Here is a 27535-nt window from a genome sequence, read left to right as displayed (position 1 = left end):
TTTTAATTTGTATCATATTTGATACAGCGGGCCACAAAGCTCAAAGATGATTTTTTTTTTCTTGAACAAAAAATACACAAACAAATCCAACAAAAACAATGCAGTAATGGAACTGGCAGTGTAGAAGTCTGGAAGACATTACATTTCAGTTATTTTTTACTCATTTTGCGCTTCAAAACCTTTTTATTTTGGGTGATTGTAGGCTTGAAAACAGTTATTCAGACAAAGCAGTGATTGCATCTCTGTCGGGTTTGCCATACATCAGGTTTTTCAGGGAAAAAATAGTCACACTGTGCATGTGGAGAGCTCAAAAACTCATGTATCACATATGATATGTTTGACGTTATAGAGCTAATTTATCCAATCCAGGCCAGGGCGTTACACTTTTTAAGAAGGCGTACACACTACTACTTCCAGCTTTTTACATTTATCTGATCTAATGACCTGTGTGACCTCTGTGCCCAATGTGATGTTTTTTGCTTGTTGCTAATGAAACCACATAGTAAGTAAGTGCCTATGGTGCAAATGACAAAAAAAACTGTAATATCAATATATCTGGCTGTATTTTGTGCTACGCCAGTGCTGAACAAAATACGTTTTTAATAAGGTTTTTATTCTTTACGTGGAATTTAAATGATCTGCAATTAGTAAAATAACAGTCTAGTACTGTGCTAATGTTGTGTCATTTCTGCTGGGAGTGAAGTAACAATAACCTGCCCAGAGTTACACGAGTCTTTACCCTGTGCTCACCGGACTCTAATCCACTTAAAAGACAGACAATCCACACGTGATTCGTCAAAAATCCTCTTCATGCACGCACGCACGCACGCACGCACGCACGCACGCACACACGCACGCACGCACGCACGCACGCACGCACGCACGCACACACACGTTATTTTGCACACAAACACTCATTTGCACACACACACAGGAAACATCAGGGTGAGGTCAAATAATTTTTAATTCATTAAGTGAGGCATTTTAACCGTAAAACAATGTTTTATACACGCAATCATTTCCACTGTGTCATTCTGGAGTAATTTTTCATAACACATAACCCTTAACCTTTAAGGTACGCACCAGGAAAAAAGCAATGGAAAAATAATTTATTTGAAATTTTTCATTATTTGATTTTATTTACTTATGATAACAATAATGACAATCTACATATATATATATATATATATATATATTATTATTTTTTTAATTAAACCCTACAGTATTTCAGATACAGGCCTCTACCAAACGGTTGAGACGTCTGTTCATAATAAACCTGGTTTGCATAATTCATAAAGTACAACATTCATAAGTGTTAGTGAGTTCAGCTTGGTGCATTTTTCCAGTGAGATATAGTGACTTAAAGTGTGGTCAACCAAATGGTTGAGTAGTAACTTAAAGGGATAAAAAAACCCTGTAGCTAATGAGAGAGAATTCACCATCTCCTCTCTCTCTCTCTCTCTCTCTCGTGTGCATGAGAAATAAAACATATTCCATAACCCACATCCTCACTCCTCCATATCCACCTGCCCCAGCGATAGCCTGCCACTCATTGGCTCGGCGCGGCGGCCAATCGGCAGTCGGGCTCAGCCCTCTGAGAGGAAGGTCCATTCAAATGGTGTGTGTAGCTTGGGTGTTTGCTTGGAGACCCTTGTCACAACAGTCACAGGGACTTCAAAGGCAGCCAGCTGGTTCCCCGAGGCTTGTTGGGTGAGGAGTGTGAGTGGCAACAGGACAGACAGTGGGACAATGAGAGGAGTGGAGAGAGTGTGACAGAGTAAAGCAGAGCAGAGGCCAGTGGATGGACATAAAGTTTTGGAGGCAGAACAGAGAGAAAGTGACACGACTGAGGTCAGAAAAGCTGTTTTTAGGAGACAGAGAAGGCGACCTTTCACCCCTCCTTCCCTCTTTTCCCCTGGAGCATGGTGGCAGAGAGCACATGGATTTAGTCGACCTCTACCTCCCAGAGTGCTTCACCTACCACTCTGACACAGAGTAAGTACTTTCTCATAATAGTGACACCCATGGTGCATGACTCAAAAGTGAAGAAGTGCCACTCAGCTGTGGAGTGTATTGTATTATGTGTGAAACAATGACAGTGTCATCGGGGAGAGAGGGGGGGGGAGATTCATGGAACATTGTGTTTGAGTGTGTGTGTGTTCTTTACACACAAAGTGCCTGTATCTGCCACAAACAAAGTTATTTTGTCTCTGTCTATATTTATTTGTGCTGCGCCTCATTAAACAGCCCCGTGATTGCTCGCGAACATCTTCTGCCACAGATTGTAATCACATATCTGTGTAAACTCTCTCTATAAATAAATATCATATCACGCACGAGACGTGGGGGGGGAAGTGTGAGATCCGGGTTCATCCGGAGTGTGTGCGGTGGAGAAAAGAGCACAAATGTGCACGGGCAGACATTTTTCAACTTTTAACTTCCTGTCTTTCTTAATGCATCATTATCATAATCTGTGTGGAGGAGGGAAATTGCACAGCAAGTCTCTTATGGTTTCATTATTTGGCATTTAAGTCTTATCTAATTATTCACTCAGTGCCACTGCTGTCAGCCACAGTGTGAAGATGTCTTAAAAATTAGTCTTTTATCCAACTATGAGCCCCCCAAAAAAATATTCAGTTCGAAAAGCATCTCTTTCTCACGCAAAAACAGCTGAACCTACAGAATATTAACATTATCAGGCCGTCGCTGCATGGATTTCTCCCAAAAACTTCTGCTGCAACGTGATAAATAAAAGTTAAAAATAGAAACTCTTTAATTAAGGTGCTATTTCCCCAGGTGTGGGTGGATGTGTGCATCCTTTGCTTTACAATAGTCCTTGTTCAGCCTTGTTTGTTTGTTGATAGTGACGGGTAAGTGGGTTCAAAACCAGCTCGGTTTGTCCTGGTGTGGGACATGCGTCCACGTCAACAGAGACAATGAAAAAGGCAGTGAAAAGACGTGCAAAGTTAATGCCTTAAAAGTGGCATAAGAACAAATCTCGTTGAGCATTTTAGGGTTGAAATTAACTCCCGAAACAGAGAAGGATGACGTGAATTGATCAGATCGTGCAGACATGTTGGACGTACACGCGTGTCGGCTGATTCCCCCCTGACAGATGCGAGCAGATAAAGAGTAGTAGCCCCCCCCGCCACCCCCCCGTGAGGCACGCGATCCATGTTTCCACAGCCTCTCGGTTCAAGCTCCAGTCACAGGCACCTCATCTCCCAGCGAACAGCTTCGTCCAAAGCCTGACTAAGACTCTTACTGCTGGCTGGGGGGGGGGGGAGATGCCACTGATCCCTGCTCATCTCCTGCTAGCTCATTAGTAGTAAAAAAAAAAGAAGGAAGAAGTAAAATTTAAAGAAAAAAACTCCACTGAGACCTCACTGACCTGAATAACTACTCCTTAGGGTTGGATTGTAGATTGAGCCCAAGGGTTTGTTAGAATAACCTCACAAATGCTTTTAGGACACTGCAGAGGGGATATTTGTCACCCTGTGTTTCATTTCCTTACGTCCCTGAGGTCTTTTCTTTCGCTCAGTGTCTTTTATTTCCTCGCTGTTTTCTTCCTTTTCTCACTCTCCCTGCCTCCCTCCCAGTGGGTCATTGTCTGCATTATGACTCTGCTCATTTGAAAGTGAGTGTTGCCTTGGCTTGTTTTCTTCAACACCCTCAGGTTAATGAGCCGCTGGGCTGCTTCTTTCTTTCTTTCTTTCTTTCTTACTCTCCCTCCCTACGACACTCCCTCTATCTGTCTGCCTCTCTTGTAATTTCCTCCCGCCCTTGCTCCTTCCTCTTCTCTTTCCTTGTCGTTTCACGCTGCATTTTGGCTTTTGTTGCCAGGGCGCAATTAAGTGTTGTTTTGGATACTGTCTGGGACACAAAAGGGAGGAATCATTTTGAACAACCACTGACACACACACACACACACACACACACACTGTGATTTATGATTTAGAAGACGCAGCAACTGTCCTGTGATGGCCTTTTATCTCCAGTTGTTAGATGAGTAATCTGTCAAGAGTGAATATCCCATCACACATGTGTGATCGCCTCACTCTTAACGCCATTTCATTAGGAGAGCAAAAAAACGTCAGCCCCTCCCTTCTTCCCTCTCCCCTCTCCTCTTCCTCTGTGGTGATGCAGTATAACACAAAGCGTATCTCACTCACAGCGCCTGTCACACTTGACACTCTGATATTGACGCCTGTGATTGATGGCCAATAAGAGCGACCGGCGACACTTTTAAAAAGGAAAGTGAAATCTCTTCACTGCTGTACTGTTTTTTACGGTCGTCAAAGTGGATTGGAGCGAATGGAGACGGGACAGGTTGGGGACGAGTTGACTAATGAGACTTTCTTGATGATTCTTTATTTTGACGAGAATAACTCGAGCAGCTCGTAAACTGTAGATAAAAACAGACGCAGTAACGGTTAACCACCAGAGGGGGGGGGGCGTATCCGTTTGAATGGAAGTCTATTTGTCATGCGATTCATTAGTAAAACACATTAGTATGTCCAATCCAATCCCAATCCAACTTTATTTGCGAACCACTTTAAAGCAGCCACAGTGAACCCAAAGTGCCGTACAGAATAATAAATAAAAGACACAGAAGCTCAACGACAAACAAAAATAAATCAAAGGACATAAAAGCGTGGATAAAAAACACGATGAAACAGATCAAATATGGAAATAAATACATAAAAAATGGTTGTTGTCTAATTGTCTAATAGGAGCCGGTGATGTCTGTGAATCTGTGAATCTTGAGACTTCAGAATGGGAGTTTTTTTTCTTCTGCATCCGATCAATAAAAATCAATGAAACATCTCTACGCAGCATTTTTTTTTTTAGCATATTATTCTTAATGAAGTTGGTTCTCACGAGCATCGTTTCATTTGCTGCTGTTCTTCTCACTATAAAAAAAAGCACCAAAACTGAAGCTGTAGCACTCATACTAGCACGTACTGTCGCTCCACATTTTAAGAGATCCTACACCTTCAGAATACTGATTACAATGTTCTTACATGACTTTTAACAGGGCATTTCCACTATGTAGGCAGGATGGTGACTATTCAATTTGAACTTTTCACTCACTTTTTGACCATTTGTCACTGTGATACTTATACAGCGAGTGTAAACACAGCCTCATAAAGTGAAGATATTGGTTACGGCCTAAAAAGTGACACTCTTGGTGTTTTTGGTCTGTCCTTTTACTGTGTGTGTGTGTGTGTGTACGCTGCTTAACAAATGTATTAGACTAAAAATCGTTTTAAAATGTCAAATTATAGTTATTTTCTTGCATTCCTGGACAGAACGTTTTAGTTTTAGTGCTCGAATGTTTTTGGTGATTCATTCCTGACTTCTCAGAGAAGCCCAGGCAAATTTGAGTGTTAAAAAACAGTTTGTTATTTTTAGTTTTAAACGGGTTTTTGACAGGCGATCTAATAATAAATGAACGTGTCGATCGCTGCGTGTCTGTGATTGTGGCTTTCTAGAGGGGTCAGCAGCGCATGACCATGGTTTACTCTGGGGGTGGTTTAAAACAGCCAGTTTCTTTGCCTACCAAATGACTTGTGGCTGAGGGCACGCAGATTTACATGGCAGGAAACAGACCAGCATGGACATCACGCTCACCACACCGAGATAAGACTGGGAGAGACATATGTGATGTGTGTGTGTGTGTGTGTGTGTGTGTGTGTGTGTCAGCAGAGGGTTGGCCTGGCGACTACAAGTATGTATCGGGGTGTTTATGAAGACACATGCTTTAAAATGTGTCTATAAGTGTGTGTGTGTGTGTGTGGAGGGAACTTTGACAGTATAGGAGACTGTCTATGATTTTTTTAAATTTATTTTTACATCCACAGTGTCTGACGCCACAACATGTGTGTGTGTGTGTGTGTGTGTTTTTAGTATGTGTGTGAGGGCAGATACACATGCCTGGGAGCCGACTGTGAAACCTCAGCTGGTCTCAGATATGTTTTCTCTCTGTGTGTGTGACAGAGTGTGAATTTGTGAATTTCGGATTGGTTTTTCCAGTGTATAGCTCGCACAAAATTAACCAGCACTAACTTTTTTTTAAAAATCTTTACATTACTAAGCGTTTGCGTCCCTTGTCACATTTTCCCCACATAGAGTGAACGGTTTCTGAAAAACACAAAGAAACAAAAGTAAGATTAAGTGTGTTTATAGTGGCGACAGTACTGCTGATGATTGGTGGCTTTGCCTATTTCCATAGGTTTGCTTAAGCAATCCCCTTCTGTGAAAACAAAGCAGTGTAATAGACAGCAGCTTTGCATAGGTGGGAAATCACAAACGGCTGGTTTAGAAAAGCCTGGCATGGATGGACGCGTAGATGAAGGCATGGAAGGAGAAAAGCTGTTTTTTTTGCTTTCAAAATACATCTTTTTTTTTTTAATAATAATAATAACGTGTTTTCCCCAAGCTGCTTATTACTTCGCATGATTACTATCTGTTTAAATGATGCTTGGTTTAATAAAACTAATCACAGCCCTCAGATCTGAACTATACATCATTAATATTTATGTAAAGACAATACCAAGGAGACTCACTACATAAAGAGCACCCGAGTGTTCATCTCTCACGATCAGGAATATGTTTATAGACATTATTATGTCTTAACATCTTTTCATTTTCCTTCCAGTCACCTCGGCAGGATGTCAGTGAGGGGCTTGGACCCCACCTGTCCCTCTTCTATAAAGTGTGAGCCCTCCAGTCCCAGCCCCAGCTCCCAGGGAGACGTCAGCCCGGCGCAGCCCAGCCCGGGCAGCTCCTCCTCGGACACAAACTCCAGCTACGGGGCCCTGATAAAGGGCCACGGCCTCAGCAACGGCCTGGACTCTCCGGGACTCTGTGGTCACGCCGTGGCCAACAACGGAGCGACCAACAGGTTTGTGTTTACAGCATGACATCCCGTATTGTGTGGCGTTTCACTCCATTTAAGGTCCTGGAGTGAAAAATGCTGACACAATAATGGCATATCCCCCTCCTCTCCTCTTGTTTGTTTCATCTGGGTTTTTTTTTTCTTTCCATATCGGTCCAGGAGGTTTGGTGAGGGAGAAGGCCAAGTGAAGTGTGAGTTCATGCTGGGCCCGGTGGCCAAGCGGCTGTGTCTGGTGTGCGGCGACGTGGGCTCAGGTTATCACTATGGTGTGGCCTCCTGTGAGGCCTGTAAGGCCTTTTTCAAGAGAACCATCCAGGGTAAGACAGACACAAATATCACATAAACTTACCTTCTAAGTTCTGAAATGACTATGAACATGGCAGTTTTTTGAGTTGTTGAGTTTTGTCGCTGATCGCCTGGGATTGTTGTGCATTTTCATCTCATGGGTTCACAGAGAGAGGTCCAAAAAACGAGAACACATCCAGAGATTAGTTGAGTTCTCTGGGTGAAAATGTCTTGTTTGAAGCGAAAGGTCAGAGGACAAGAGCCACACTTATAAAAAAAATATAGTCAAGTAACTTGAAATAGTTATTCAAATAACTTATCGGGATTAAAAGCACTTACAATAAGTTCATCAGGGTAATTTTCTATGAGGGTAATTGTAAAAATCCTGTCTCACTCATTTATACAGTGCTTATGATCTATTTCTTAATGTGCCTATGGGGAGCTACATCTTTCCTCATCACTAATAATAAATAAATAAATAAATAAATAAATAAATACATTCATTCATTATCATCTATAATCTTATTAAATGATTTTTCACCTAAAAATATGTATTCTGACCTCTGTAAGAGCATACAGAAGGCTGCACCTGTTTAATTATCTAAAAAAAAAGAATCATATTAAAACAAATCCTTGCAGTGTTTTCAATAACACCGTTAATTGCAATTATTTTCGTCAGGATAATCATGATGTAAACTTTTAAATCGGGCCATGCCTACAAATAAGGTATGCAGAAAACCACAAACACACACATTGCCTGTCGAAGCAGATGGGCTTCAGCAGCAGGAAATCCACAGGGTTCCACTCCTGCCACTTTATTAGGTGTCCTAATAAATAAATAAAGTGGCATGTGAATGTATAGGCACGTTATGCATGTTTTTTTTTTTTATTCACACATGACTGCTAATGCTTTCCTGTTTTGTATAAACCAGTTTTTTTGAGCAGATGCAGCCAGAACCGTGAGCCGTTTGTTTTGGTATAAACACTCCCGATCGGTTTTGCTCACAGCTCCTGCCGCGCAGACCGCAGATTAGCTTTAAGTAAAGACCTGTTTGCAAACAGCTGATATGCAGTTAAACTCGCGGCGCGTCGTGTATATAGTCAACATGTTTGAGTTTAGACCTTAAAGCCTCAGATAGCATATGGTTGCTGAAGGTGTGTGTCTGGAAGTCGTGCTTTGAGTGGATTTGGCCCCCGAGGTTCCGGGTCAAGGTCCTGGCAGAGTGCGGTGCCTTAAGGCTGCCAGAGGTTGGCTATTGTAGGTGAGTTCAAAGGTGGAACGAGGGATGAGCGGCTACATACGAGATCAAACAGGGAAATCTAATGTCTGGCTCAGATACTTCCTGCTTCTGATGGAGGGTGGCAGCTGAGAGCGCCTGCACCTGGCTGAACGCCACTGAGCTTAACATTCACTTCACGTCTTTATTTACTGTACAATACACAGATTATAAGCAATATATTCATAGTAATAATACTATATATACTTATTAACCAAACATGATTACAAGTTATTAAAGAAACTTTTGTTTTATATCATTTAAAGGTGCACTGCAGTCATTTAACAGAGCTGGAAAGTAATTACATTACATTACATTGACTCGTGTTGCTGTAATTGAGTAAATTTTTTTTATTTAAAAAATTTGTAATTTTACTTTTACTTAAGTATGTTTTTGAGAGTACAGTAGTTTAAATTTAGTCTGTTAGTGGGTAAAAAAAGAAAAAAAAAACTCACACACCTGAAACTTGGAAAGTGAAAGATGAAGACAGGTGAATGATGAGGACAGGTTAGGACAGGTGAATGATGGGGACAGGTTAGGACAGGTGAATGATGGGGACAGGTTAGGACAGGTGAATGATGGGGACAGGTGAATGAGGAGAACAGGTGAATGACAGGTGAATGATGGGGACAGGTGAATGAGGAGGACATGTTAGGACAGGTGAATGATGAGGACAGGTGAATGAGGAGAACAGGGGAATGAGGAGGACAGGTTAGGACAGGTGAATGAGGAGGACAGGTGAATGAGGAGAACGGGTGAATGACAGGTGAATGATGAGGACAGGTGAATGAGGAGTACAGGTGAATGACAGGTGAATGATGAGGACAGGTGAATTCGTGCCAATTAAGGTCCCTGAGTGAGTGAGAAAGTTTAAGTATCTGTGACCTTTGACCCATTTTGACTGGTACATGATGTGTTTAAATATTTTATTTTGTCAGCACTTTAATTTCTAAAGGTTTGCCTTTAATTAAAAAACTATTCATGTGAGATTTCCTTTTTGCACGACACAAGAAAGAACCCCTACTAAGTTACTTTTACTCTGGAGTAACTCTTAAACAAGCTACTTTTACTTTACTCTTTCCACCTCTGTGTAATTGTACACATGGAGTTCAGTTGTTATGCTTTGAGGAGTCGTTAAAACCGTTTAAATAATAATAATAATGTCTCGAGTTGGACGCTTCCTCATGAACAGAAAGTGATGACATTTTGTGATGTACCTGATGACATCCCTATAAGCCTGACACCACAGCTAACATTATGTCAGGGTTACAGGTTAAGATGCATTTAAAACACTGCTTCTCACAGGGCCCTCAAGTATAGCGTACCTCTGTAAATTCCATGCTCTAAAGTCAGAATATGTGTTTTTTTTATTCTCTTTCCTCCTCCAGGTAACATTGAATACAGCTGCCCCGCGTCCAACGAATGTGAAATCACCAAAAGGAGAAGGAAGTCCTGCCAGGCCTGTCGATTTGTCAAGTGTCTGGCCGTGGGCATGTTGAGAGAAGGTCAGCTCCGTACTGTGAAATCACTGTTAGACCTCAGTTAAAGTAGAGTTTGGGTGAGTGATCACGTGGGGGGGGAAACTTTAGACGACGACAACAACAACAACAACAACAACAGAAAAAGAAGCAGCCAGCGAGTGTAGAGAGTAACGTGTTTGACAGCCGTTTCATTCCTGGTAACAGAACCAGCTGAGATTGGTCCCACCTGATGAGCTGCTGATGGCATGTACTGTAAACTCCAGTGAAACCTAAACCTTGCGACAGTTAAACTGCAGGCCCTTCATGCCAGCTGTGATGTGTGTGTGTGTTGTAAACACGGCGGAACAATGCCTCACCGTGTCTTTGAGAGGGAGGAGAGAGAGAGAGAGAGAAACTCTTTGCTTCACCAGTGTTCCTCTGAAATAACTTCTGGAAATGTGCCAATGAGTGTGTGTGTGTGTGTGTTTCTGTGTGTGTGTGTGTGTGCAACACGTCAGCAGCCAGGACGTTGTTGCTAGGGGAATTGTAACAAATATTCAAATGTAAGTTTTGTATTCTGCTGCCAAACCGACCCAGTCTGGAACATTTTAGAGACGAATACATAAAAAAAAACATAGACTACACCAAAGGTGCCTAAGAATTAAACACACAAATGAGATTCTCCATTGTTTAACTTGACAATGGCATGTATACATGCCACAGAGAGAGTCAGCAGCAGGGGTCAGGTGCTCCCTCAGTGTGACCGTGTGCCTCTCTGCTGACATATTGTCGTCCAGATTTAGAAGTGACTCAAAAAGGAAAACATTAGCCACCTCCTACTGTAACGGCCACTGGCTGCCTGGTGTGTGAGGCCAAGAGATGATAATAAAGAAAGGGCCGGGGGGGGGGGGGTAAAACGGGACTGAAGGATAGTACATGTAGAGACGAAGAGTTTTAATATTTTTAATTCAGAATCATACATCATTTTTAAGAGGGTAGAGCACGCTGCTCTCAGAGAGGACGGCACGATTAATTTTCAAAAACGTGACACTTATATTGATGATGGTATGCACTCTTTTTTGGAGTCATTTATGCTCAAATCAATACAAAAAACCCAAGTTAGCTCCATATATTCTGTTCTATTAGGCTCTATATTTCATTAAAGGTGCTGGTTAAAAGGTTAAAAGCTGATTTTTCGGTATTGCATGATCCTTGAAAACCAGGATGGGGAAACTCTACACTCTTTGAAATAAAAGTGCCAAGTAGAACCAGATAAGATAAGATAAGATAGTCCTTTATTCATCCCGCAGTGGGACCCTAACAAGGGTTAGGGTTATATATATACATATATATATATGTATATATATGTGTATGTATAGGGTTCTTCGGCTTGTCCTCATAGGAGAACCCTTAGGTTCTACCTGGAACTCTTAGTGTTACCAAAAACCCCTTCTTCAGGAAAGGGGTTCCAAAGGGTTCTTTGGATCCAAAATGGTTCTTACTGGAACCACCAGTGTTACCAAGAACCCTTGAAAAGCAAATGGTTCCAGGTAGAACCTCAGCCCTTTTAGAAGAACGTGCGTGTAGACCAGTGATTCCCAGAGATTTGGTCCAAAGGACCAACAGGAGAATTGTCAGGGTCTGGGTTGTGATAGTTCCTCATCTTTAAAAAGTTGTAAAACCTCTAGATCATAATGTAGTGAGATCATTTATAAATACAAGAAAAGCAACCATTATGGCCAAGTGGAAAATGAACTGGACTTGTAAATGGAGGGTTGCCAGTTCAAGACCCCACCATGTCAAAAAAAGGTATTTGAGTAAGATAATAACCATGAGTTTATCGACCTTCCTAATTCTAGGAAAATTTGAAATGTGATCATGTCTACAATGCTGTTTGTTTGTTGTTGCCGCAAAGCTGCGAGAACGTGGACAGAGTGAAATGTTTATAAGGTTTTCCTGTTGTCTGACAGAATGCATTACTGATACAGAACAAAGACACTGAAAATCACGATTGTTGACTTGTGTCTGGGCCTGTCAGACTTGCTGCTGTTGCCGTGTTCTCAACATTTACTTTCATGAAACGGATCATAACCAACAGAAATGGAAATCCTGTGCTCTAATAAACCCGGAATGATCCTTTAATGCCACCTTCAAATTTCTAAACACATAGCAGCATCTGTTTATTGCCGCCGTGTGTGTGTGTTGAGTTATGCATGCATGGAGTTATAGCATTTTTACATGTGTGTCACTTTGTGCACATGCGTATGTTTAAACACGTCGAGGCTACGCTCACATTTATGCACACTATCTCGATGTGTTTTCCTAAGTGTGCGTGTGTTTGTCTGCCTTTTTTTTTTTTTCTAAAGTAGCTGCTTTTAATAGGGCAGGGGCATCAATAGCATCCCCAGTCCCCCTCTCACCCCCACCTCCATAGACACCCTCTTTGCTTTCCCTCCCCCCTCGTAAATTCCTCCAGATGCCTTTTTGGATTCCTAGACCTCCGTGAAATGCGAACTGCCCCTCATAACTCGCGTCGTAAGCGCCCTCCTAACGCGCTTCATCGTGTCTCGTAATGCCCCTCTTCCCCGGAGAGAGGTGGCAGTAAAGGCTGAGACAGAGGAGATGTGAGGTTTAATGGGGGGAGAGTCAGAGCCATATTAAATACATGGCTAAAGGACATGTAGACCCCGGGCAGGATTTGATTAAACCCTGTTTAGTGTCCATTTCTGCTGTTGCTGTTGCTCCTTAGGGCTGTAAAAATGTGTGTTTAAACAAAAGGGTGTGCAATATTTTAAAGGATATAACTTTACTGTATAGAGCTTTGTGATGTCACCTTTTTGCAACATTTGGGGTATCAATATTAGGGAGTACAGATACACTAAAATATGGCAATTTTCAATTTGGTATTGATTCTTTGAAGTGTTGCGAATACATGATGCAAATATTCTTAACAGTGTTATATTTAAAGGTCCCATATTACGCAAAATCAACTTTTTAATCATTTAAATCTTATATTTGGGACTCTGGAGGTCCTATCAGTCGCCAAAGTGTTAAAAAAGATGACTCACTCATGTTTTTGTGGTCCTCCTCAGTCTAAGTACAGGAGATTAAACACTCAATGTTGACTTCCGTGCTCATTGGGACGTCACAATTAGCTAAATTACTGGAATTGTTGTCTCTCGCTGAGCTTTGCTTTGTCTGTAAAACACGCGAGAGTGCTGGCGAGGGCAACAGTATCTGAAAACCAGAAGTCCGCAAAGTCTCCGAAACGTTCTATTATTGGCTCCACAGTGCAGCACAGAGTTCTACACAAACTTCCAGCCTCAGAGGATTTATCTGTCCAGTGGATACATGCTATATATGACGGCAATGTGCCTGCTAGAGCCTGCAAATGATCACTTTTCCAAATGCTAACTGCTGTTAGCTCCCAGTAGCCTCTGTGGCTGATGTCATTTCCTGTCCCTTAAGTTCCGTTTTGAAAATTTGAAGTTTATTTTTAAAAAACAACAACACTGTAATTGTACATGTATAAGAGATGTGTTTCCATTTTCATTTTGAAGTATATAAAACATTATTTCCAATCTAAAAAAAGCAACACTTTGACAACCAAACCTCAGTGGAAAGCACCGTCTTCAAGGCGTTTTTGGACAATATTCGCTGCTGCTGTGAAGGGAACAAAGGCGCTGATTTGCCACCTTCCTGCATCAGCGTCTGTAAAATCACTATAATAGCCACATATTGACTTTGACGTGCAGCTTCTTAGCTTTCAGAAACTGTTGGATTTCTTCCGATAGCGCAAACCTTTGCGTAATTACGTAAGACGACATGCTCGGTGTTAAAGGGTTGGTGTCGCGGCCCAGGTGGCTGTACAATCTATTGTTGATTCTGAGTTGCCTTCGATGAGGAAACTGGAAGACTGCATCAATTTTTTTTATATATATATACGTTCTATGTTAGTTACCCCCATCATATAACCCGATCTCTGCCAATACACAGCACCTAATCAATACCTTTATTAATAACCTCCTCTCTTCCCATCTATTGTCCTGTCTCATCCTCGCGTCTGACGTTATTCAGTGCTCCGGTGCGTTAATCACACTGTTCTCTACATTCTGAGAAAAGCTTTCATGTGCTCTTTCCGCTGCCAACTTTCCAAATCTCTTCTCATGTGCTAACCCGAGGGAGTGTGTGTGTGTGTGTGTAGGGAAAGTTTCGCCACACCAGCGCTGGTTGGCAGCCATGTGTACGTTTGTCACAATATCTGAGAAGCGTGAGATTGTTTACAGTGGACACATGCTGGTTGGCGGCCAGCAGTAATGGACGATACTGGACACGGTAGCCTGGATGAGTCAGGATCGGCGTGTGGATGTGCAATGTTCCTCCTCCCGCTGCACTATGTGCATTTTGGGAACCTGTAAAGCTCCTCATGTGATCACCCAGACACCTTCAAAAGAAGGCTGTATGATGAAAGGGGGGATGAATAGATCGACATCTTAGTAGTCTGTGTTTATCGACCTCTGATGGGCTGTATTGAAGAACAGGGCGGAGGTATGTGTGTGTGTGTCTGTTTTGTTATCCGCACAAAGCTATTCTTGGCCTTTTGGTTGTCAGCACATTTCACTGTGAAGAGTTACACTTATGTGTGTGAATGTCAGCTCCAAATGCACACAAATATGCCCATATAAAGCACACTTCCTCTAATCGTTGACAACCACAGTTTGATTTAATCCAGTGTTTGCCAACAGTTGGTGTTAAATCTGATGACACGCAAGTTAAATAAAAAAAAAAAAGAAGTCCCTCATCCCTCATTACACACCTTAGAGCGGCACCTGTCAAGTGCTAATCGACTCTGACTCTTTGCCCCTTGTGAAAACCCAAAGTGTGAGGGAGGTTTTACCTGCCAAATTTCTCCCTTAGTACCACACCAGAGTTCTCCAGTGCTAACTCTTCTGTTTTCCCACTTAACTCCCAAAGATGCAAAACTCACTCATTGCCCCTTCTACCCTTCAGTGCCCTAAAGCAGTGAAGGGTAGACAAATACTTTGTTACTGTACTGAAAATACAACGTATATTTCTAGCAACTTTTACTTTTACTCCACTACATTTCCTCTAACTATCTTTGTTACTCATTACGACCAAATAAAATCAGAAGAAGATCTATTCACTCACTTGGGTTAAGCGTCTTGCTCAAGGACATAGACTAGCAGAGCCAGAAATTGAACCCACAACCTTCCAGTTGACAGACAACTCATCCAATCCTAACTCCTCAGTTTTTTATTACCTTTACTTCTGAAGTTTATGTACATTTTATGTCAGAAAATGAGTTTTGAAACTTAAGTACAATAAATGTGAAATACTTTAAGACTTAAGTAATATGATGAAAAGTGACTTCAACTTCTACCAAAGTCATTTTCTGGTAAGCTACTCGTACTTTGAGGTACACTCTTAGAAATAAAAGTGCTAAGTAGAACCATACACTGTAAGGTTCTTTGGCTTGTCCTCATAGGAGAACCCTTTTTGGTTCCAGGTGGAACCCTTAGTGTTACCAAGAACCCTTGTAAAACCCTTTATTCAGGAAAGGGGTTTTAAAGGGTTCTCTGGATCAAAATGGTTCTTACTGGAAACATTAGTGTTACCAAGAACCCTTGCAAAACAGGTAGAACCTCAGCCCTTGAAGAAGAACCCTTTTGGAACCCTTATTTCTAAGAGTGTACTTTATAAAAGACTGCTCAAAATTGATGGGAACATTGACAAAGTAGCAGTGTTTACTGTCTTTGAAGGTATACATTTCCCTGGATTAATTACAATATGATGCCTGGGCTGATCATCTAATGTGGTTTTAATCTTATATATCTCATCTCAAGGTCCTCTTACAAACATCCTTTATTCTTTAACAGCAGATGTAGTTGTTTTTCCAGCCTTGTATAAAGTACCTTAAAGGGAAACTTAAGTATCTTACCAGAAAATGACTTTGGTAGAAGTTTTAGTCACTTGTTTATAATATTACTTTTGTAAAATTAAAGTATATGACATTTACTGTACTTAAGTATCCAAAATGGCAAGTTGTCCAACTGGAAGGTTGTTGGTTCAATTCCTGGCTCTGCTAGTCTGTATGTGTCCTTGAGCAACACACTTAACCCCATGTTGCAGCGGGTGAATGGTAAAAACTGTAGTGTACAGCAGCTCATCAAGTTGAGGAAAACTCTATATAAATACAGACCATTACCAACTCTTCTTCTTCTTCTGATTTTATTTGGTAGTAACGAGTAACAAAGATAGTTCGAGGAAACGTAGTGGAGTAAAAGTAAAGGTTGCTAGAAATATAAATAATAAAGTAAAGTACACATACGTGAATTTTATACTTAAGTACAGTAATGAAGTTTTCCAGCTGTCATGTGGTAAAATTCAACAATCATAAAACGTTCTTTACTTTTTGAAAACTATATTAAATGTAAATGTGGATCAGTGGGAGTCGCAACGGAAGAGCACTCTCACACAACATCTGAGCATGACATTTACAGGTAGTCTTACGGATGACCACACTGGCTTACAGCAAAGGTCACAAGCCACATTCTCACATCATTACATTGTTATTAGCAGGCGTCTTCTTTTTTTTTTTTTTTTTTTTACCCACCTTACCTTTCTCTCATTCCTGTTCACGAACCATAAATTAATAAAGCCGGAGTTCTGTGAAATTGTTGTAATGTTAACAGCACAACTATAAAAAAAACGAGAAAAATAGCTTTACAAACCAACGATGCAAAAAAACGAAGGACCTGCCCATAAACTGATATGACACCGGAGCACAATTAACATGCCTGATTAAAAGGACATTATGTTATTTCATGCCGTGGAAGCAGATGCAGGCTCTCCATAAATATCTGCATTAGTGAGAATAAGTAGAGGAGGCCGCAGTCTCAAAGGAATGGGCGGATCATTGCAAGGTGTCAAGTGGACAAATAATAATACTCTCAGAGTGTCTCTTACAGTCACAAGTGCCATTATAGATCTATTCAGGGCCACTATGGCCATTTACACCGTGTAGATCAGGTAACCCAACACCACTACTGAAGGCTTCCTGAGTCACGTTCACACTCACTGGACACATGTGTTTTCTTTGGAGATTTACTTGGTGACTGTGACTTTCAGCTGCAATGACACACACACACACACACACACACACACACACACACACACACACACACACACACACACACACACACACACACACACACACACACACACACACACACACACACACACACACACACACACACACACACACACACACACACACACACACACACACACAGTGAGAGCGAGAGAATTAAATCCCCATTGCCTTGGTGATGAGGTTGCCACGATGCTTATTAAGATTAGCAGTTGTCATCAGTTGGGCGTCCTGTTACAGCCGGTCAGACATGTTCTGTTCAGTCTCCTTGGGATCATCGAGACGTGCGGGCAGATGAGTGACCAATGCTTTGTGGTTTTCTAATAACTAACGGCTTATATAAATCTGTCATCAGGGCCTTTACTGATTAAAAGAAGCAATGTCAGTTTACTTCAGTGACCTTAGGAACATCCAAGATGAAGCGAAATGATGGACAGTAATCAATTACATTTACTCGCGCTACTGTAATTGAGTAGGTATTTTTGTGTACTTGTACTTTTTAAAGTCATTTTATTAATTATTATTTTTTACTTAATGAGGAGGACAAGTGAATGATGAGGACAGGTAAATGATCAGGACAAGTGACTGATGAGGATAGGTGAATGAGAAGGACAGGTGAATGATGAGGACAGGTGAAAGATGAGGACAGGTGAATGATGAGGACAGGTGAATGAGGAGCACATGTGTATGATGAGGACACATGAATGATGAGGACAAGTGAATGAGGAGGACAGGTGAATGAGGACGACAGGTGAATGAGGAGGACATGTGCATGATGAGGACACATGAATGATGAGGACAAGTGAATGAGGAGGACAGGTGAATGAGGAGGACAGGTGAATGAGGACGACAGGTGAATGAGGAGGACAGGTGAATGAGGAGGACAGGTGAATGATGAGGACAGATGAATGAGGAGGACAGGTGAATGATAAGGACTGATGAATGAGTAGGACAGGTGAATGAGGAGGACAAGTGAACGAGGAGGACAGGTGAATGAGGAGGACAGGTGAATGAGGAGGACAGGTGAATGAGGAAGACAGGTGAAAGATGAGAACTAGTGAATCAGGAGGACAGGTGAAAGATGAGGACCAGTGAATGAGTAGGACAGGTGAATGAGGACGACAGGTGAATGACAATAAAATTCACACACTGGAATCTTTTGCAGTGAATGTTGAGGACAGGTGAATGTTGAGGACAGTTGAATTGGCGTAATTTAGAGTAAAAAGTTAAAGCATTTGTGACCTTTGACCCATTTTGACTGATACATTATTATTATATATTGTTATATTATATTATATTATTTTATAAGTGTTGCCTTTAATTAAAAACAAGTAATTTAAATAATTAATAATTTTAAGCAAGCTACTTTTTTATACTCTTTACATGTTATTGCTCTACTCAATAATTCTAACAGATGATGCACTGTGTATACTCACTGAAAATTGTATTTTATATATGTTATCATCACTTTAAAATGTGTTGATGTGATGCTTATTAGACTAATGAAGTTATAAAGTTAGTTGAATTTGAATCGTTAGTTTTTTTTTGGTACAATATGTTTCATGTCACTGTCTACTTGAACATTACAAAGGGAAATTAAAAACCTGTTGCCGTGCATTTGATCCCTGTTTTACGTGCTATTAAATATGAATTGAGCGAGTCACCCTGTTATATAACAACACAAACTTGTGTATATTTACATCACGACGGTCGTGCATCATTAACATCCTTGTGTTTGTGTTCCCATAGGTGTGCGCTTGGACCGAGTCCGAGGCGGCCGGCAGAAGTACAAGAGGAGAATAGACGCTGAAAACAGCCCTTATCTGCACCCACAGAATGTCCTGCCCCAGAAAAAGACATGTAGGTGTAGACAAGAGATGGGATTTTATATCATTAAATTATAAACTTTTATTAACTGTGGCAAATATGCACATGACTATAATACATAACACCTACATTAACAGATGACTTTACTGTTGCTATGGCAGGCTCTTTTTTTATCTGCATTGTGGCCTGTGAGTTCAGAACAGTTCAATAGTGTTTTCTGTTCCGTTGTCCATCAGAGCACTTAATCATTTTTATGGCTGGTGTTTGCTAATGAGTTGGCATTAATCACTGCCTGCTGCAACATTTGAAGTGAAAAGTGGGACACTGAATGGCTGTGATGAACTCCTAGTCTACTTTGCACTCGGGGAAACATAAACCCATAAAACAACATTGCCTTACGATGAAAACCCAGCAGGTTCGACCTGTATCTCCAGCACATCAACTTCTTCTTCTTCTTGAGTGAAAACAAAAAAACACTGTCCCACTTTCGGCTACAGTTTGCTACAGTAGATGATGAACTGCATCTTTTTGGATAATCCTGTGGGGGTTTGTGTAGCACTGAAAGTGGGGCGATTTTCCCAACCTATAAAGGAACGCTTAAAATTCAAAAATCACCTAAATTGCTAAATGGAGGTCGACAGACAGCGGATACCTCATCCTACGTAGATTCACGTTCTATACATTTTATCTAAATTCTGTCATATTTGACACAGACATTGAAGTGGAACTTTTTATATAAAAGTTCTACCTGGAACCCTTTTTGAGGGTTCCACCAAGAACCCTTTTAAAACCATTTATTCAGGAAAGGGGTTTTAAAGGGTTCTATGGATCAAAATGGTTCTTACTGGAAACATTAGTGTTACCAAGAACCCTTGAAAAACCCTTTCTTCGGGAAATGGTTTTTCAGAAGCAAATGGTTCCAGGTAGAACCTCAGCCCTCGTAGAAGGACCCTTATTTCTAAGAGTTTACTGAATACAAAGCAAACTCCTGCTCTGAAGCATCGGACGACGCTAGCTAGCTGTCGACGCTAGCTGTCGACGCTATGCTAGCTGTCGACGCTATGCTAGCTGTCGACGCTATGCTAGGTGTCCATCTGCTGTGCTTCGTCATCTATTTTCATCAAAATGGGAACATAATTAACAAAACTGACATCAAGTGCTCTTGAAAAGGACCTGAAACTAGTGATTGAGAACATTAAACCAGAAAATATTACTGATGTTATAAATTAAGTGAAAAGTCGGAGCTCTTTTTCCTGTAGACTTCCATCCAAATTTAGTGGCGGCTAATGGCTCCTTCCATTCTACTTCCTTCCTGAGCTTTGGTTTTTCAACAATCTGACACCTTGACTCATGGAAGGACTTCGTCAAATAACTTTTTTTATATTTGCCTTTTGAAAATGACGTCTTCACTTGAACTCACCGAAGCCAAAAGTGAAAGGTTAAGGTCACATGGCCCGGCAAAAAAAAAATGGTGGTGTACGGGAAAATATGTGACCTTTTAGGGTTTAAAAAGGTTATTAGTTAGTATTCTAAATATTATCCTTCCTCTCTCTCTCTCTTTAGTCTGTATCGGTGGCATGGTGGAGAACAAGGTGGTGTCCCTGTTGCTGGTGGCCGAGCCCGAGGGCATCTTCGCCATGCCGGACCCCACTGTCCCCGAGAGCGACATCAAGGCTCTGACCACGCTGTGTGACCTGGCCGACAGGGAGCTGGTGGTCAACATCGGCTGGGCCAAACACATCCCAGGTACGATTTCGGAGACTAAAATCTCACTCTCGCGATCCATCGCACACATTAGCTGACATTAAGTCTATAATCAGATCCGAGGCAAGAGATTGTTTTGCGATGAGTGCTTGCCAAGATGCTCACTGGATGCTCAGAGGAGGTCATGTTAGTGCTGCCTGGTGTTATCTGTCAGTCATCCTCTGCCTTTGTGTGTGTGTGTGTGTGTGTGTGTGTCCTTGCCAAGGAGTGTGCTCCTAATATATCAACCAGATGACCAGTGGCCACCTGGAGCTTTTAATTCATTTCCTGGGCGGCCGCCATCGCCCTGTGTTGTCTGAATTACAGAAATCCTTCTGACACTTGGAACACGCTTTAAGTTTCTCCTTGGAACACAGGAACAGCAGAGCGGATGTTCAGAGCTTCTTTTTTTTTTTTTTTATCTCTCTCTCTTTTGGATGAGAGAGTGGAAAGAGGAGGTGAAGTGTATTCTGACATCTTAGGGGGATTAAAATGCTGCTATGCAGCAATGTTGACCGCGGTTGGCAGCGGTCGCAGAGGGTCTGCTTCGAGAACGCTCGCAGATTAAATTCAGAGTCGTTTCTGGAATCACATTTAATTTCTCTCAAAGCAGCAATTTGATCATGACTTTAAAAAAAAAAAAAAAAAAATCTTTTTCGGGAACTGAAATTAATTAATAAATGAAAGATAGATGAAAGACCAGTGTTTATGTTGCTGAACAGATTGGCTCTACTTCATGACTGGTTTATCTGACATTTATTTTATAGGTTTCCCTTTCAGTCCATGTAAAAACGATGAAAATGCTTCATTTTATTCCACCAACTGTCCAAAAACACAAAGATACCTTGGGTGGAATGTTCTTAAGCTGATAAAAGCACTTAAATTAAAGGACTTAAACAGCGACAGTGGAAACAACAACGTTTTTGTCAACATTAATAAACTTCTTGTTATTTATTAAAAAAAAAAAAAAAAATCAGCCCATCAATCTCCAATCTTTCTATAATTTATATAATTATGAATCGCATATTTGAGTTTTGAGAACTTTAAAGTTAGTGTTAATCAATGAAAATCCATATTTTAAACTATTTACATTTTTTCAAAAGAGAGAAATAAATGGGGAAAGCAGGATTAGGTTTAGACGTTTAAACAATTAACTGAAAGAAAATATAATTTATAGTGTACACTGATCACAATAATTTAGCTGAGCAGTGACCGGAACAAAAGTGTTATCTTCATGTTTTTGCTTTTTCACTGAAGAACTGATCTCCTTATCAGCCATGATGGTTGTCCACACCCAAAACATCACCCGGGAAACACCTGCGTTTTTTGTTGTTGATATCTTGTCTCTGAGATGCTTACAAAACAGACAAAGTAGGTGTGTGTGTGTGTGTGTGTGTGTGTGTGTGTGTGTGTCCCAGTACATTTACTCTACCATATTTGTCCCCATGTGTCGTTCTATAAAGTGGACATAAAAGAAAATGGTGTGTACTCATCATCTTTTCCATTGCTTTATTCAAAAAAGGAAGAGCAGAACTGCACAACCCCCCCCCCCACCACCCCCCCGTCATCGTCTTGCTGTCTCACCCCTCCAGGCTGTTGCTGTCTGTCCCTTTCCTTTGTTTTTTTTTTTTTTAACTGTCTGAGTATGAGACAGACATAGTCCGACTGATGGGTGTATTTGTAGCCTTTTGCCAGTGGAGGGTTAGACTGTGAAAGTGGAGCAGTGGGTGGAAGACAAAAACCCACCTAAGGGGGAGAGGAGAGGGAGAGGAGAGGAAGCGAGGGGGTGGAAAAATCACATGTCGAGCACATCAAACTTTTAAAATGTCACAAATACAAAGTGCAGCAAAAGGTGAACTTCCATCGGGTGAGTTTCTTCAAATAATAGCGACTAAAGGAAGACTTTCAAGATAAAGTCGTATTTGAAGCTTTAATGAAACAGAAAATAGCTCATGTTTAAAAAAACAAAAAAGATACTCGATAACATTAAAGGCACCATATGTAAGATTGTGGCCAAAAACGGTTAATACACTCAAATTCAAAATACCTAGATCTTTTAGATTTAGTTTTCTCCGCCATTGTGGCTCAGACGTAACTGGCAACCCGTGGTTGCTCAGCAGCTGAGACTCTACTGACTGCAATGATTGGTAGACGGCGGTAGGTGGCGCCACATGGCAAAACATGATTTGCAGTCCGCAAAAAATATATTTTTTTAATGCGAATATTTTGGCTGTACTGTTGTTGTTGGTGAGTTCAGTATGTTATATGAGTCTCTGTGACATAGTAGGAGGATTTTATGGCCAGTTGTGTAGAAAATAATATATTTTTATTGTACACCGAGGTGTAAAATTTTCCTCGACTCACCAAATTTAGAAGACAAAACTGATTACACTGTAAAAACAAGACCTAAAACCCTCAATAAAAGCACATTAATACAACAATAAAAAGAAAATGGTTAAAGAGTCAAAGACAAAGAAACATATAGGTGAAACAGACAAATACATAGGGAGGATTTGTATTAAAAACGCTGCCTCCTCCTAGCAGCGAAATAGCCATGTCACATCAGCTCTGGATGAGTGGTAAGCCACGGGGGCCCCAGTGCTGTGAGAACCAGGGTCCAGGGCAAAGTGGCCTGGGCCATCTGAGTTCTCTGCCCAGGGGGAGGTGAGTGTGACGGGGGCTACTGTCCTGGCCGCTCACCCTCCTCTGCATCTGCTCTTATCACGCAGATTGACAGTGATGCGCTACGAAGTCTGAGGGCCAGACTGGCAGATGCGCTGGCTAAAGACCAACTGCCCTCTTTACTTTTGGCCTTTTTAGAGTCTGCGCCTGCTGCAGAAGTTGTTGTTGGGCTGTCAAATGTGACTGTAGTGTGTCTGGTGCCGTGTTCTTCTTGATAAGAAACACGATGCTGCCCAAAATGTCAACAGCCCTCCTCGCTGCCATCCGTCTCTTTATTGATGGTTTTGTATTTGACCTTAAAATATATCACACACACACACACACACACACACACATACAGGCGCGCACACTAGCATTCATACAGGTCTCTCTTGCTGATCAATGGCCTGGTGCCAGAATACTGATCCCTATCGACCAATGAAACTGTGCACAGACAGCATTTCCAATCAATCAGGCAGCAATAGTGGGGGGAAATGGGCGCCACTGACATCCCTGTGGTGATTGTAAAGAGCAGTGGCTCCTGATAACAATCACTGATGGTGTCAAAAACATAAACATCCACCCCCCCCCCCCCTCCTCCCTCCTCCCCTCGCTCTGTAAAATCATCTGTTTAATTACAGGCCGCGTGTGTGTGAGTGTGTGCAGGTTTATGTGGGGAGGGGGATCACTTTTAATCATGCTCCTGTGGGGTGTAATTGTCAATCAAAGTAGGTGTGTGTGTATGTGTGTGTGTGTGTGTGTGTGTGTGTCCCTCACAGTGTAATTAAATTCACCTCATATTCACTGTCCTTTGTCATGCCCTTTGCAGTGTGTGGCTCACTGTGAAATCATTCATTCTGCCACAAATAAATGCTGCATTATCGAAGATATTCAGGGCTTACACCTCACGTTTGTTGTCATCGCGACTTAATCAAAGTCAAAACACGACTGTGTCCTATACATTTCCCTCAAAGCGCGTCTTTCCTCGCTCTCTTACCTGCTTACTGACCTTCATACCTGGAGTTTATTGTCCTGTTTATGCCTCCTTGTCAGTGACAGCTGTGGTCAGAGGCATCCATCCAGCCATCCATCCATCCATCAGCACATCGATGGTCAAGGTCACTTTGACTTCACAAGATGAGCTCTTCTCAGTTATCAACGCCTTGAAGAGATTTCCTCAAATGTGTCACAAATGTTCACTTGGAATGAATTGATTCGATTTTTGGATGTCAAAGGTCAAGGTCACTGGTAAAAATCTAGGTTTTTGCCCTTAACCGCTAGTATTTTTCACAAAAGTCAGCCTTGGATTACAATGTATATCCATAAGCTAAAATTCAACTGTGCTGCGAATTATAATATTGCCATGGGAATTATACACAACTCCTTATATGGACATCCTGGTGGTGTGTGTTTATAGGTCACATATTCAGGCTTTATAAATGTGGTTTTTGTTTTTGTTTTCTTATGTGTGTAATAATAATGACGAGTCAAGTGAACTTTGAACTGTAGGTTGTCTCAGGGCCGTTTCTAGCTGTTTGGGGGCCCTATGCGAGATACTATTTGGGGGCCCCTAATTTTTTTCCCTTTTTTATTCCTAACTTTTTCTGATTACCCCACAAACACTTACATGTTTTGCAAATATATGCATAATTAATGCATCCAATACATGCAAATAAAGACAGGTACTTTTAATTCTCAAAAATGTTATAAAATATGAGTCTGAACTTGCAGTATAGGGGGGCCCCTGGTGGCTGTGGGGCCCTATGCAGCTGCATAGTCCGCATATAGCAAGAAACGGCTCTGGGTTGTCTATAGGTTTTGCTGAAAAAAAGGATATAAGACACACTATATTGCACATTCTTATACCCTTTGTAAACTGTAAGTTTTAACATAGTACTGGGAAAAAAAGCAGTGGAAATCCTCTGTGGTCTATGGGTAAAAGTGTCAGTATCTAGTATCTATAACTTGTCCATCTGATCCTGTCTTTTCAGGCTTTCCCTCCCTCTCCCTGGCAGACCAGATGAGTCTACTGCAGAGCGGCTGGATGGAGATCTTGATCCTGCGGGTGGTGTTCCGCTCGCTGGCCCTGGAGGACAAGCTGGTGTACGCCGAGGACTACATCATGGACGAGGAGCAGTCCAAGCTGGCAGGCCTGCTCGACCTCAACAACGCCATCCTGCAGCTGGTCAAGAAGTACAAAAGCATGGGGCTGGAGAAGGAGGAGTTTGTGGTCCTCAAGGCCATAGCGCTCTCAAACTCAGGTATCAGCCGCTTGTTCGCGATTATAGATGTTATTGTCTTTGTTTACCTACACGTTTGTGATGGTTTTTATCTTCACGTCCGTCTCTTTCGTTAGACTCCATGCAAATTGAGGACTTGGAGGCCGTTCAGAGACTCCAGGATGTCCTTCACGGGGCCCTCCAGGAGCACGAGGCCACCCACCGCCCGGAGGACCCGCGGCGTGCGGGCAAACTGATCATGACCCTGCCGCTGCTGCGTCAGACAGCCGCTCGCGCCGTTCAGCACTTCTGCAGCATCAAACAGGACGGCCGCGTGCCCATGCACAAACTTTTCCTCGAACTGCTGGAGGCCAAAGCCTGACCCCCCCTGAAACACAGCTTCTTAATCCTCCTGAACCTCCGGTACAGAGGTCGGTGGGGGGGAGAGGAAGTGAAGGATAACGGGTAACAGTGGAGGGGGTTATAAACGCCATGTATTTGTCCATTTCAGCTTGCATTTGACTGTAATCTTTCAAATTTGCAATCGCCAGAAAGCAGCTGGAGTACTTTTTAGAGCTGCACCCCCCCCCCCCCCTCCCTCGTACTTCCAATGAACATTTCGCATTTAGTGTCTTTGGCGCCATGGACGTTGTTATCTGTTGCTGTTTGTGACACTTATTTAAACGTGTTGGCCTGTGTCGGAAGCAGAAGACAGACAGTTTAAAACAAAGAGGAAATCGCCTTCTAGAGATATTCACACGTTTCATGCCAAAAGTAGAGCTTTCTTTCATCAAACGACCACCTGATACTTGAAGATCCTCGTGGATTATTTCTCCCCCCCCCGCCCCCCTCGCCCCCCTCCCCACATCTATCTTGAAGCCTGTTAATATGCATTCTAGTGCATTTAGAGAAGCCTTTTCATAACGTGACTTCATTTGTCCTTTTGTATAGAAAAACGTCACGTCACGTGTCCTGAGAGGAACAGTAAAGTCTTGCCAAAGAGGAAAGACTCACGTACGATTGAATAAATACCAGCAAACGTCCACAGCATTATAACGTGGCCTCTACGACATACACTTAACCTATACGTCCGCGCTCTGTCGTGTATCGCAAAATCTTATCTATCTACACACATATATATATATATATAAATATAAATAATCAAAGAATCAGAATCTCGTCACACAATAACCTGATTTTAGCAGAAAATTTCAGGGACTTAACATGTCACGATACGACGGTACGACAACATATGTGATATTTATTTCAAAAAAGTGTCTCTGCTCTTTTGCTGTTTTTATTTCCTAACGTGGCATTAGTCAACTTTTTTTTTTCTAAAGATTTTTAAATGATATCATTGTAAGATAATAATTTTTTTTTTTTTTTTACTAGCTTCTCCGCTGCAGCACTGATAACCTATACGTAAAAAAACCATATCACGAGATTCGAGACGACGAAGTGGAGTCTTGTACTTGAATTTAAAGATCCATAACGTTGTAGGGTTGTTGTACGCCCCGTAGATATAACTTTAACTATGTAAAATGGCTGCCATACTGTATAATCCGGATTAGGGAGGCACTAAGGTATCCTTTCTATGGTTAGAAATCTGTGTGTAGGATAAAAAAACGTGTGCACTACTTTTTTTTTTTTTTTTGCTTTTTAGCCATAACGTTTGGGGGAAGTGGGGGAGGGTGACGCTGTGTAAATCTAGTGTGTTTAGTGTGAAGAGTTTTTCCTTTTCTGCACATATTAAATGAAGGGATTCAATTTAGAAGGAGTAATTTAGCAGAAAAGCCGTGCCCCTCATTTTACTCCTTAATGCAAGGTACTGTGATGTCCATATTTCTTTGTGAGGGCAGCGATATGGCAGGTTAAATGTATGTTCTGTACTTTTGTTGCTGTATATAATAGACATCATGTCCTCCTATGCCAACAGAGATGTTCGGAGATGCAAAATAAGCTTTGTTTGGATGAGTTGTGCCGTGCTATTT

The 27535-nt window shown here is 41.6% G+C and overlaps 1 protein-coding gene across 4 annotated transcripts; it reads left to right on the top strand.

Moving 5' to 3' along the window:
• Positions 1 to 1939: 1939 nt before the first annotated feature.
• Positions 1940 to 25926, top strand: LOC310934638 (estrogen-related receptor gamma-like; the record flags this gene model as incomplete). Of its 4 annotated transcripts, none has more annotated exons than XM_083898421.1 (8): positions 1940 to 1995; positions 6662 to 6907; positions 7061 to 7218; positions 9852 to 9968; positions 18844 to 18954; positions 20485 to 20667; positions 25317 to 25586; positions 25682 to 25926. In XM_083898421.1, the coding sequence occupies 8 exons, from the start codon at positions 1940 to 1942 to the stop codon at positions 25924 to 25926; spliced, it is 1386 nt and encodes a 461-aa protein (XP_083754547.1). The 4 variants fall into 4 exon arrangements, with proteins under 4 accessions (XP_083754547.1, XP_083754548.1, XP_083754546.1 ...); XM_083898422.1 differs by having other exon boundaries at positions 18844 to 18960; XM_083898420.1 differs by having other exon boundaries at positions 6662 to 6913.
• Positions 25927 to 27535: the final 1609 nt, after the last annotated feature.

This window comes from Microchirus variegatus (assembly GCF_963457635.1).
Source record: "Microchirus variegatus genome assembly, chromosome: 12".
NCBI classification, from domain to species: domain Eukaryota; kingdom Metazoa; phylum Chordata; class Actinopteri; order Pleuronectiformes; family Soleidae; genus Microchirus; species Microchirus variegatus.
This window is presented reverse-complemented; position numbering and strand designations above follow the sequence as displayed.